We start from the raw sequence: 12427 nt of genomic DNA, 5'->3' as shown, positions 1-12427 counted from the left end.
CCATGCCTCACAGGCTGTGCTTCAGCCACACTCCAGTGTGCCAGGTTCCCTCAGGCCTCAGTGCATTTGCACTTGTTTTTTCTTCTACCAGGAACCACTTGTCACCATCACCCCCCTTCCCCCCCAAAAAACATACAACAAACTTGGATAATTTCTACTTCTGCTCAAATAACACTGCCCCCCTCCCCCCACCCCCCACCCCACCCCGCCGCAGCCTCTGCCAGCCTTCCTTTACATCCTAGTCTGGATTAGGTGTCCATCCTATTTACTTCCATAGACCTGTATTCATTTCCCTTATAATATTGATACTTATTATATCACACTATGATGATTTGCTTTAATGGCTCCCAAATAGATTGAATTTATAGTTTCTTGAGAACAGGAATAGTCTCACTTGTTTTGATATTTTGCCCAGCACATAATAGCCACTTACATTCCTACTGAATATCAAATAATATCTTTTCCTTTATAGGGGACTCTGCTGGATACAGATGGGCCCCAGCAAACTCTCAACCAGAACTTAGAGCTCAGATTTCAGTATAGTGAGGAGAGTCACTGGCAGTGGTTTGTTCTTTACACCAAACAGGTAAGTTCTTAGGGCAGAGCAGGAAAACCTTCTGTGCTAGAATGCTGTCTTGCACTCTGGGGTGGACAAAGCCCTAACCCAACTGGAGCAGAGTACTAGAGTGCGCTACACATGCTCCTTTGAGCCTGTAATGTCATTTATTTTGTTTTATTTTACTAGTCACCAAAGCTTTCATATCAGTTAGAAATGAATTTAGTTACCAAGTAACAGAAGACTTGACTAACAGTGACTTAGACCATGGGTCATTAAACTTTTTCTCAAAGAACCAGTTGGTAAATATTTTAGGTGTTGAGGTTCATATGGCCTCTGTTGCAACTACTCAACTCTATTGTAGCACAAAAGCAGCCACAGACAATACATGAATGAATGGGTGTTTCAATAAAACTTTATTTATAACTAGAGGTGGGGTGGCTAGATTTGTTTGCCAACCCATGGCTTAGACAATACAGATATTTGTCATCTCATTTAATAAGAATGCTGGAGGCAAATGATTGGCATCTCTATAATTCTTTTGGCATTTTCCAAGTAGATAAAAGCTATCCCTTTTATCTGGAAAGCAAAAGCCTTACCCCAGAAGCCCCCCAGTAGACTTTCCATTTTGTCTCATTGGCCGGAACTGGGTCACATGAGCACTCCTAGCTGCAAGGGAGTCTGGGAATCAAGCATTTAGCATAGAGGAACTGGATCCATGATCAGTTTAGAATAAGCATCACTGCCTAGAGCTGGGTACTTCCAAAATCAGTGCTCTGTTATGAGGGAAGAAGGAACAATGGCTGTTGGGTAGCAGCAATTAAATTTGAAGTAAATTTGAAATAATTGAAATAAAAAAATCCATTAAAAAAATCTAATTTTCTAAATGCCAAACCCAATTGAAAGTTCTTTTTACCGAGATAAACTATTTCAATTTGGAGTCAAAATTACAAAAGTTCTAAAATGAAACCAAAATATCAAAGTAATCTTTGCATCAACATTATATTCAACTTGAGTCCCTGGCGATCATACTCACTTCTGTGTTCCATGGAGCATTCTGGTCTCAGGCACAAAGCTCCCTTTCAACTCCCTACTGGTACAGTGCTGATCAGGAGATAATAGATATCAATGTCCTCTGAAAAACACAAAGTACTAAACCAACATCCTAGGTTAAAGAAATGTCTACTCAGGTTCACCTTAAATAGAAAACATTCTTAGGGAAATGATAGGATGGTTTGCCAAGGCGAGATCTGCAGTCACTTGGAGAGACACAGAGAGATTTTGGCAGTGAAACCACGCCCTTCCGCTAGAATGTTATGTGCAGTAGTTAAATTTTATTATGGTCTTTTAATCTAGTTTGAGGCAAATGAGTTTAAGCCACTATAGAGAGGTGCAATAAACATTCTTTTAAAGGATTCCTGGTAAGGTCTTATTTCCTTTGGAGTGTGGGTTTTTTGATATGCACCCAAGGGCTACTTCTGCAAAAGACAGAAATGTGGCTTGTGTGCCTTGCAAGTACAAAAGAGGGCTGGGGCCCAAATCGTTCCCGATCCCTTTAAACGGAAGCTCAGTCCCTTCATATTTAATAAACCTTACCTGGCTTATAGCAGAATCCTAACCTACATATTTCTGTAACTTTGTATAGGAGTTGAGTGACCATCCTTGAGCACAAATTTATACTAAAGTTCTATAGCCTCAAGCTTTGAGCTTCAGTTGTCTCAAACCTCAGTCGGGCTGAATAAGAAAAGAACAAGCCAAGAGTTGAGAGCAGAAAAAAGAGGGAGAAAAAAAGGATTTGTGGGAAAGGAGCAAATGGGAAAATCACAGGGAACCTTAAATTTGGCACATGGGGTGAAGTTCCTGGAAAAAGGAAGCCCCGGTTTTTGTGCAGCAAGATGGATGACACGTGTGTCTTAGCACTAACAGTGATCAGTCAGCAATAAGCTACAGGTGATGTTGGCGGCAACTGACAGTCTTGACAGTGAATGATTAAAAATACCAGAAAATTTAAAAATGAAGAGAAACAACTAATTTTGTCTTTAGTTCAGTAAAAGCCATAAGGTACTAATATATTCTTTCAAACAGGTTAGTATGTATGCCTAATAATAGGTCTCTCAGTCATTATGCATACAGTTAAATATAAGGTTGACCATCATCAGTTGATTTATTGCAATTATAAGCAGTTTTTATTATTTGTTGCTCATAAGACATGAGCTGTTTACAAAGTAATAGAAAAAAAATGGGATGTAAGGGGGGAGTTTTGAAAGGGAAAAGGATTAATAATGAGATCCTGGTCATTTTTAATCTACCTTTTAAAAAATTACTGCAAATATATCCATGTAATTGAGAAAATTTATGGTTATTTGCTAATTATATCTTATGCAAATTAACGAAAGTTAAAGAAGAACTCTAAATTCTTAAAAGCATACTGTTGTAGGTCAGAGCACAAAATCTGCTTCGCTGTATGAAGAGGGAAGGAAGAGAATAAGGATCTCTTCAACTGAGAGAGTTCTTTATTTCTTAGGCTTTTTTGCTGAGTAGCTGCTTGAAAAAGATGATCTCAGAAAAGATGGTAAAGCAAGCTGCAGAGAATCCAGAAATGGTAAGTGCTCTTATCTGTGTATATGTTTCACTTTATTTCCACCATCAGCTGACACTAAACTACACTGATGAATTCCCTGGGCCAGCAAGTCTGGTCCTCAAGGGAAGAACCCAACTGCCCAGAAGTGAGCTTCCCTGCCTTCTGGGAGCTCAGTCTTCAGAATGCAAGCCATATTTTCCAAGGAGAAGTCGTCCTTGGATTGCAGAGAACTCTCTAATCCTACACTCTGTATCCTTGTATTTCTGCCTTCCCCCAAACGGAAGACTCCAGATTTACCACAAAAGCAGCATCAGAAAGACAGGATCTTAAGAGGTCTTTAACACAGCAGCGATGAGCTTACATAAGCTCTGCAGTTTTGTCTCTATAAAGAACTCACAGCCTCTTAAAAACTTCCACTGTGCCAAATTAAAATGCCTTTAGCAGTTTGGAGAAGCCATTGAGTAAAAGAAGCTCTCAAGGCTATAATTTTTCCTCAATGTAAAATTTACTGTGTTTTTCTAGTCTTCATCTCTTCAATAAAGGCCTAATTACTCACTGAAAGTGTTGGTGCTGTAAAGAGAGTTCCTGAGATTTTAAACTTTCTACTTGCCTTGTCACCATCATTAAAAAGCTTGTCCCAAATAAGATAGTACAGTTTGGTTTTAAATAAAAAAATGATTATAAATACTAATGCTTGGTTGATATTTATAAACATAATTCTCTTGCAGAATAGTACACTGGTCTTTAAAAATACAACAGAGGGGCGTCCCTGGTGGCTCAGTGGTTGAGAGTCTGCCTGCCGATGCAGGGGACATGGGTTCATGGCCCGGTCCGGGAAGATCCCACATGCCGCGGAGCGGCTGGGCCCGTGAGCCATGGCCTCTGAGCCTGCGCGTCTGGAGCCTGTGCTCTGCAATGGGAGAAGAAAATATTTGAAAACTTTCCCTAATGTTTTCATTTAATTTTAGTGTTTTATAAAAGGGTGGATAATACCGTTAGTTTAACATTGATCTTTACTTGACTTAGCAGCTTTTTTCTAAGAAAAAACGTGCATTTTATACTAACTTCTCTTTCTTCTAGAACTGAAAATATTTTCCCAGGGAAGATAAAATTCACTGCCCCTTGGTGTTCGAACGCTTCAAAATGTACTAGAAAGTAGCAAATCAAAGCAATGAAAGAATCAAGGATGCTTTTTTATTTTTTAATTAAGCACGTGTCTTTTTTTTTTCTTTTTTTGGCTGTGTTGGGTCTTCGTTGCTGCGCATGGGCTTTCTCCAGTTGCAGCTAGCGGGGGCTACTCTTCATTGTGGTGCGCGGGCTTCTCATTGTGGTGGCTTTTCTTGTTGCAGAGCACAGGCTGTAGACACGCGAGCTTCAGTAGTTGCAGCACACTGGCTCAGGAGTTGTGGCACGCAGGCCCTAGAGCGCACAGTCTTCAGTAGTTGCGGTGCGTGGGCTCAGGAGTTGTGGCTTGTGGGCTCTAGAGCACAGGCTCAGTAGTTGTGGCACATGGGCTTAGTTGCTCCACGGTGTGTGCGATCTTCCTGGACAAGGGATTGAACCTGAGTGCCCTGCATTGGCAGCGGATTCTTAACCACTGCGCCACGAGGGAAGTCCCAAGGATGCTCTTTTTAAAAGAGTAATAAAATCTAACCTCCTAGGCAGGATGGACCCTCTTAGGCTCCAATTTACATATTTACATATATATATACGATAAATATGTATAAACATAAATATATCATGTCATTATACATATGTGTGTGTATATATATGTAGGGAGAGAGAGAGACAGATACAGAGAGACAGAGAGAGAAAAGTAATTAAAGTAGCCCCATTAAAAGGGAGAACTACTCTCAAACGTGGTTCAGTAAAGTGTAAGCTATTTGATGCAGGAAATACTTGTACAGTGAATAGCAAAAGAGTTTGCTCTATAATAGGAGAAGGTAGTAGTCTATTTAAAGTTTTAAAGAAAAACAAGCACACTACCACATTCCTTGGATTTACACGCAAATTAAAATCTATAGTTATCCCAGTGGCTGACAGCAGAATCAGCATGGTAGTCAATAAAACTTGTACTGCTTTATCCAAATATTCAAGTTTTATTTCCACGAAGTCTTTATTTCTTCCCTTATTTTGGTTCTTAGAAAGAAAAGTTAAGACCCTTCCTCTTGAAAACTGGATGTTGTAGGAATAGTCCACATTTTAGTCTGGAATTTCATGTACAAACCCCTGGGTTGAATGAGACCCTGGAAGGGAAATAGAACAGACAGATCAGCTGTTTGAACTTCGACTAAGTTCTAGACCTCCTCACAAAGCACAATTGATGAGAACAAGTCATTTTATGGAGCTTAAAGTAGCCATATAAATGTTTGACTGTGACATTCACTCATTTTCTAGGTAAACACGTAACATCTGAACTGGCACCTATCGCTTATAGAAGGCTTGTATGGACTAAGAAACAGAGGTCTCTAATTTGCAAGGCAGAATAAATTCTATAATTTGCAAGGCAGAATAAATTCTAAGATTTTGATAATTGTGAAGAATCGGGGGAAGGAAAGAGAAATTAAGAAAACTGTAACCAAATGAGCTCCATAAATAAAGCAGATGGTCCCTAGGGAGATTAAATAGTACTGTTTTATCCTGGTAAGAAGGAAGGAGTGAAAGAAGAAATTTAGTGCCAACAAAGTTAATTAGCTTAGTTAGCTTTAAGCAATGCTTTCAAAGGTAAGACTTGAACCATTTATGAAGAGATCATTAAAATTTGAAGTCAAAAAATGCACTGAAGAAAAATGTAAACACCCAACAAAAAACATGTTAAATTCTTCAGACAGTATTAATTGAAAACCAGAAAGGGAAAAAGAAGTGTAACATTCTTCTTAGAGCTATGCTCCTACACAAAAACCTAAATTGTTTTTTTTTTTTAATATTTGCTACTTGTAACTAGAACAGAATTAAAGGATTATTTTATTTGAAAATAAAGTCTATTAGTTAGGAGTAGATTTGGCTTCCTGTAACAAAAAACAAGACAAAATAAGTGTCTTGGAGAATATAAAAGTTTGTTTCTCTCTCATCTAAAAGAAGCCAAGAAGTAGGCAGTCTGGGGCTGGGGTGGTGACTCCATGATGTCACCAGAGACCTTTCTGCTCTACCGTCTTCAGTGGGTCTGAATCTCTAAATTGGTTTTCCGAAAAATGGCAAAGAACAGGTAGCATTCTGATTCCAGCTTGCCTCATACCTCCCATCCCCTCCCCAACTACCATTGCCATAAATATTTCTCTCTCCACTCCTCTTTCATTTGGGGCAAGATCAGACTATGTAAAAGGCCACTGGATTCAGAGATGGGTGCTTTGAAGTGTGCTTCTGCTATGTGATGAGAAGGGGAAACACCAAGGGCAGTGCTATCTGATGTCCCAAGAATGGTAGCCTTTGCATAGCTGGTCCAGTTCAGAAAACGGAAAATGTACTGACATTACAGTCATCACAAGAATGGTCTGAGCACAGCAGGAGGACAAAGTTTTAGAGAGCCAGGGGGAAGTTACTGTGCAGGAATGAAGGGTTATATTATTAACAGAAATTCTGTTGATGAGAGAGAGAGTGCAGGAATACTGCATTATGAAAAAAGGATTACCTTTTTCCCCCAACTTTCTTACCCCAGTATATAAAATATATAAAGCCTATTGAAATAAGTCAAGGAAACTGATTATATCAGAAATTGCTTAACATTTGTAGTGGGTTCTATTTTATTTCATTTCTACATGGGGAGGGGGAGGGGAAGGAAACTAGGAGAGAGAAAAATTCTGGGAGGTTTCTCCCAACTTCTGTATTTCGTCACACAAGTCTACTTACAAACTATAATGTAATATCGTAAAATAATAATAATGAAGCACATAAGATATCAGAACATTAATTTCTCATTTACCAAGACCTAATAATGATTTTTTGAAACTATTGAAATAGGCTTCAACTATATAACTATCTCTGTTGAGAATATTAACCTAAAGGAAGTCCTACGTATCCTTCAAAGCAATGTATTTTATGGCAAAATTAAGTTAAAAGATAATGCTCTTTTGCAGTGTCATGTTATTTATCCCACTTATCTTGTAATGTCCCACTCTATAGTCTCATGAATAATAAGCAATAATAAACAACTTAGTTAATTCAGCCCCTCATTCTGTCATTCACCAATGCCTATGTTTACCATACAGTGGCTAGAAACTGAGAATCCAGTGTTAAGAAGTTTATTTGTGGAAGGAGAAAGGCAATTAGTACAGAAACATTCAGGATTACAGAGTGATAAGTTGAGATACGCACATAATGCATAGTTGTTTAATAGCTGTTCTTTTCTTTTTCTATAAGGAGAGTCTAAGAGCACTTTCCCCTAAACCCTGGCTAGGAGACTGACCTTTGTGTGCTGTGGCCTTGCCCTCTGACCTCCAGCCTCCGACCGACCGGTGTCACCCAGGGGGAAACCCAGTGAGGTTGGAGAGTGGGAGAAAATGGAGACTGGGGTATTTATTTCTCCAACTCTGTCCCAGCTGGGTCTCTGGGGTTGGCCCGGCCCTCTATTGAGGGCCACAGCTCCTGTAGGTGACCTCTCCTCCCTGCTGCAGCGGCCACTCTGGTTCCAGTACCAGCTGCTGCCCTCGCCCCTTCAGGCCTAGAAGCGGTAAGAATTACTCCCACCCTCCCTAGCCCCTCACTGCTAGCCTCTGAGGGCTGCCACACCCTGTCACTGATTCACTTGAATCTTCCCCACACCTCCATCAGGCAGTTCCTTTTAGAAACTCCCCTCAGCTGCCCCAGGAGTGGGCCATCTGTTTTCTGCTGGGCCCCTGACCGTTATATTAAGTTTACCTTATGTGCATGAGATATATTCAAGTATTTTAAACTTCGGTTTGATTAATGATGCTCTTTGATTAATCAAAGCCCCATCTGGCTTTGGTTCAGCGTATGGATTGGAGCTCTGTGGCTTATTTGTGGATTTAGGAGTTCATTTCGTGTGAAGTCCTTTTAAAAGCTGTGTTAAATCACAAAATCCACAGGCAGCCACCAGTGTTAAACATTAAGCTTCACTTCACTTTTGGGGACTCAATTTCCGCAACGCTGAGATACTGGCAAACGAAGGGGGCCTGTGCAGACGATGAGCAGGTGTCCTGCTGACTGGCAGCCTTCGGGACCATTAAGAGGATTATTGTGGAAGGAGAAATGTGCTGGTTAAATAGATGATTTGTGTGCTCGCTTCTCCGGCTGTGCTGACTGACATTTCACTAATCTGTTTAGCAGATTGAAGTTCCAGAACAAGGCAAAAGTAAAAAACACCACAGTCAACAAAGCCAGGTCTGTGAGTAAAATTATGTAATGGATATATTATAATTCTGATAAATCTGCCCGTTTTTCCCCTTTAAGTAACCAGTCATTCTACTTTTAAAGTTAAGCCAGAATTGTCTTTCACAGAAGCTCCTCCATATACGCTGGTGCAGTTGGACAACCATCATAGAAACAGTATTTTTTACCGTGGCACCCAGTTGGGCGAGGAGAAATACTTTCCTGAATTTATATACAGAAAACTTCCAAGAAGCATACAAAATTCTTCAGTAATTTTCTTCCACACTCCATACATTTTTTAAAAATCCTCTTTCTAGTTTGTATGTTTTAGTTTCATCGACTTTCTGTGGTGAACTCTGTATAAAAGAACTTTTAAGTTTATAAACTACTTTTTCAAGCATTTGGGTCTGCTGTACAGATAGCAATAACAATAAATATCATAATAGAAAGCATTAATAGACACTCATTGCCAGGCACTGTTCGAAGCACTTCTCTGTGGATTAATGCATTTATCCTTACCATGATCCTGTAAATCAGCTGAGGAAATAGGGGCACAGAGAGTTAGGTGACTTGCTCCAGGCTGTACAGTTATCAATGGTAGGAGGAAGCAGGCAGTCTGATTCCAGAGCCGTGCCCTTAACTAACTCTTCCTTTCAAGGTTCAAATCCTAGTGTGGGTGAACAAAATAAAGGTAGCCTCTAAGTAGCGTTTGAATGGGATTTCTTATTGGTCCAGCTCCTGTCACAGAGTCTGCTGTGTATATGAAGATAGTATATAAGTACAGTATTTATAAATATATAAGGTCCTTCCTTGAGTGAATGAGCTCAGAGAAAAATTTAAAAAACAGATTAAATGCAGAGCTGTCTCTCCTACATAATAACAGCATTTCTGGCTGCTTACATCAGAGACAGGAGGTGAGAACTCCACCAATTCCTGGCTGTGTGTCTTCAGGCAGATCAAAAAACTAAATGTGTATAAGGGACTCTTGGGGTACTTACTGAAATGTAAATTCCTGGGCCTCACCCCAAAAGATGGATTCAGTAAATCAGCATTTATAGCAAGAACTCCAATGGGAAACACTGCACCAAGCTTCAGCTTCTTTATCTGTAAAATCACTCCGTCACTTAAATTCATCCATTTCGGCAGCATAGTGACAGCACAGAGCTGTGGTTCTCAACCCTGCCTGCATATTATCTCCTGGAGAGCTCGAAACACTAATGATGGCTGGGCTGCACCCTCAAAGATTCTGATTTAACTGATCTGAGGGGCGTGGCAGCAGAATTTTTTAAAGCTCCCCACGTGGTCTAAAGTACAGCCAGGATTGGAACTATTATCCTAAAACAGTGGTTCTCAGAGTGGAGTCCCTAGACCGGAAGGGTCACCATCCCTCGGGAACTTACTAGAAATTCAAATTCTCAGGCCCCCAACTTACTGGATCAGAAACTCTGGGGTTGGGGGCCAGCAATCAGTATTTAGCAAGCCCTCCAGTTGAGTCTGATGCATGTTTGAGTTTGAGAGCCACTGTCCTAGAACAACAGACAACACAATAGTCAGCATGGGTGAGCAGCAATGCTAAAGGAGGCAAACCTCCCTCATGCTCTGAGCAGGGCCAGCATATCGGAAGGGGGCCTGGTATCCAATTATATTGAATTCCAACTTATTTTAGCCAACCTTTATAGAGAGCTTATCCTGAGCTAGGCACTGTTATAGTTGCTTTCCGCATATAACTCATTTAATCTTCACAGCAACCCAAGTATTATTATTATCCTTGGTTTGTAGCCAAGGGAACTGAAAACACAGAAAGGTTAAGTAACTTGCCCAAGGTCACACAGCTGGTAAATGATGGAGTTAGTATCCGTACCCAAGCAGTCTTTATTTGTTATTTAACAAATAAAGTTTATTTGTTCCTTTAACCACTCTGCCATGGGGTCTCTCTATCAAGACAAATATCTCAGAGAAAAAAAAAATTTAGCTGCTCTGCCTGGTGAGCTGCCACACATTTATCTCACCAGGGCCAAAGTCCACTCTCCATGGCCCTGTCTTAGAGATTTTATAAACACTGAAAGCCAACTGTTCACTTACTGAAGGTTTGCAGCAACCGTAACTTCTTAAAATATTTTAAAATAACTATAATACTTTTTAAAACTTTGTGTGGGATGTGCACTAAAGGTTTTGGGTGAAGTTAACAATTGAAAGTCACATGTCTTTAAGAGAGGGGAAAAAGACAAGAGAGGCAGAGTTCAAGTGTTACCTGGAGAGATCCCAGTGCCTGGAAGGGTGCTCTGGACATGCATACCCCTCCATACCTGTAGAAAGCACTCTCAGCACTAACAGATGTATAGCTACCTCGGAAACAAAGCTTCTACACGATAAAGCCATTTAAAACAACCAGTGCTTAACGGATACAACCTTTTAGTTGCCTTTTTTATATTATTTTAAACTTTGGCTTTTTAACTATTATTGTTGTTATGGAAATTATTTCCTCTCATATATATTTCTAACCTCTCTGTTTACTTCGTAACAGAAAGACTATTCTAGTTTTCTGCCAAGAAAAAGCAAGATTAAGACAGCTGAAGTGGACTGTGGTTTGGGGACCATAAAGGAAGAAGGTCTTTGAAGAGAAAGTCTAACTTTTTAAAATGTTCTCAAAGGCTGTCTTGACCATGAGAGAGCTTGGGGGTTGAAAGTAGGCTTCCTACCACCAGTGGAAGAAATGTGACTCCTTCCCATTTTTTTCACATTAAGATGGACCACATTCATCAAGACCACTTCAGAACTCTGCTCATCTCAAGATTAAAGGGAAATGCCAAACGAAGTTATATAGTTTGTTTTTAGTGACTTATATGTGACAAATAGCAAATCTGAACCAATTAGTACAAAGCTCGTTGGGGTTTTTTTCCCCTAAGATAGATATTTACCTGGCTTCATGAAACCTTTTATATGTTCTGATATTGCATGAATGAAAGGCTTAATATAAAACACTAAAAATGCATTTTGGGTTAAGATCTGAGGGCATGACTCATCAGCTGTGGCTCTAAGAAATGGAATCATTGAAAAAGAAATCTGGACTTCACTAATCCATCACCAGAGCAAGGAGTTGATGAAATACCAATTTGTTTCCTTATATAATTCTGAGCCTACCAATATGGATGTGCTCCAAGTAATAGGCTGCCCAGTTCTCTGTTTCTCCACTGTTGTAGTTGTATTCTGTTCTTAGAATACTGAATTCAGCTCAATAGTCATGACACTATTTTGAATATTTTTATTTTGGAAACCAATGGGGCCCTGCACTTGATATCAGATACCTTAGCTTTAAAACTATGTATACCTTTTCTCTAGACTTTTTCTTATCCAGTTTCAGTTCATCATTAATTAATAGAATTATATATAGAACTAAGATTGCAGTAAGGGAGAGGGACAGAGGAATCAATATAATTAGGTAAAGTGTGATATTATAATGTTCTTTTCTAACTGGGTTGTGTGACTATATAATAAATATGAAATATATTCTAGTGAACATAGAATTTATTGATGAAAATTCTATGAATCATTTTTTGAAGTGTAGAATCTCTTAAAGCCCTATAATATTTATAAAGCAATGTCTCTAGCCATAACTTCTAGCGCCGTAAAGTTTTATATTTTAGGCTGTAGTGGGACATTTTTGCAAGGGGGAATCTTAAACATCCCAGATCACCCGTGGTGAGTGTATTAATGGGCTAGGATACATTTTCAGATTAAAATAGAAGCTTATCCTCTATTTCGCCAGTTTGGCAATAGTCAAAGTCTATTTAATAGCAAATGCCTACACTGTATAAGAATCTATTGAAGACCCTAGGAATGCAAAGAGAATTTGTATTTGGGGTGAGAAGATGCATATATTAGATTGAACCATATGTAACTGCTGTTTTGTAGGTCAAAAATAGTTGAATGTTACCCATTTCATATGTTGCAACTTGACACATAAT

The 12427-nt window shown here is 39.4% G+C and overlaps 1 protein-coding gene across 5 annotated transcripts in view; it reads left to right on the top strand.

The window, feature by feature from the left end:
* SNX31 (sorting nexin 31) overlaps positions 1-12219 on the top strand; it is a 61760-nt gene extending 49541 nt beyond the window's left edge. Inside the window, exons 11-14 of one of the 5 annotated variants that reach the window (XM_027131520.1) lie at positions 473-586; positions 3081-3158; positions 8421-8474; positions 10987-12219. In XM_027131520.1, the coding sequence (XP_026987321.1) occupies positions 473-586; positions 3081-3158; positions 8421-8474; positions 10987-11079 (339 nt within the window). In that variant the 3' untranslated portion in view covers positions 11080-12219. The other 4 variants (XM_027131519.1, XM_027131521.1, XM_027131522.1 and 1 more) reach the window with 4 other exon arrangements.
* Positions 12220-12427: the final 208 nt, after the last annotated feature.

This window comes from Aethalodelphis obliquidens, unplaced genomic scaffold, assembly GCF_003676395.1.
Source record: "Aethalodelphis obliquidens isolate GAN/ISIS:26980383/991018 unplaced genomic scaffold, ASM367639v1 scaffold39, whole genome shotgun sequence".
Classification (NCBI taxonomy): domain Eukaryota; kingdom Metazoa; phylum Chordata; class Mammalia; order Artiodactyla; family Delphinidae; genus Aethalodelphis; species Aethalodelphis obliquidens.
Note: the sequence above shows the minus strand (reverse complement) of the source record. Positions and strands in the feature narration are given on the sequence as shown.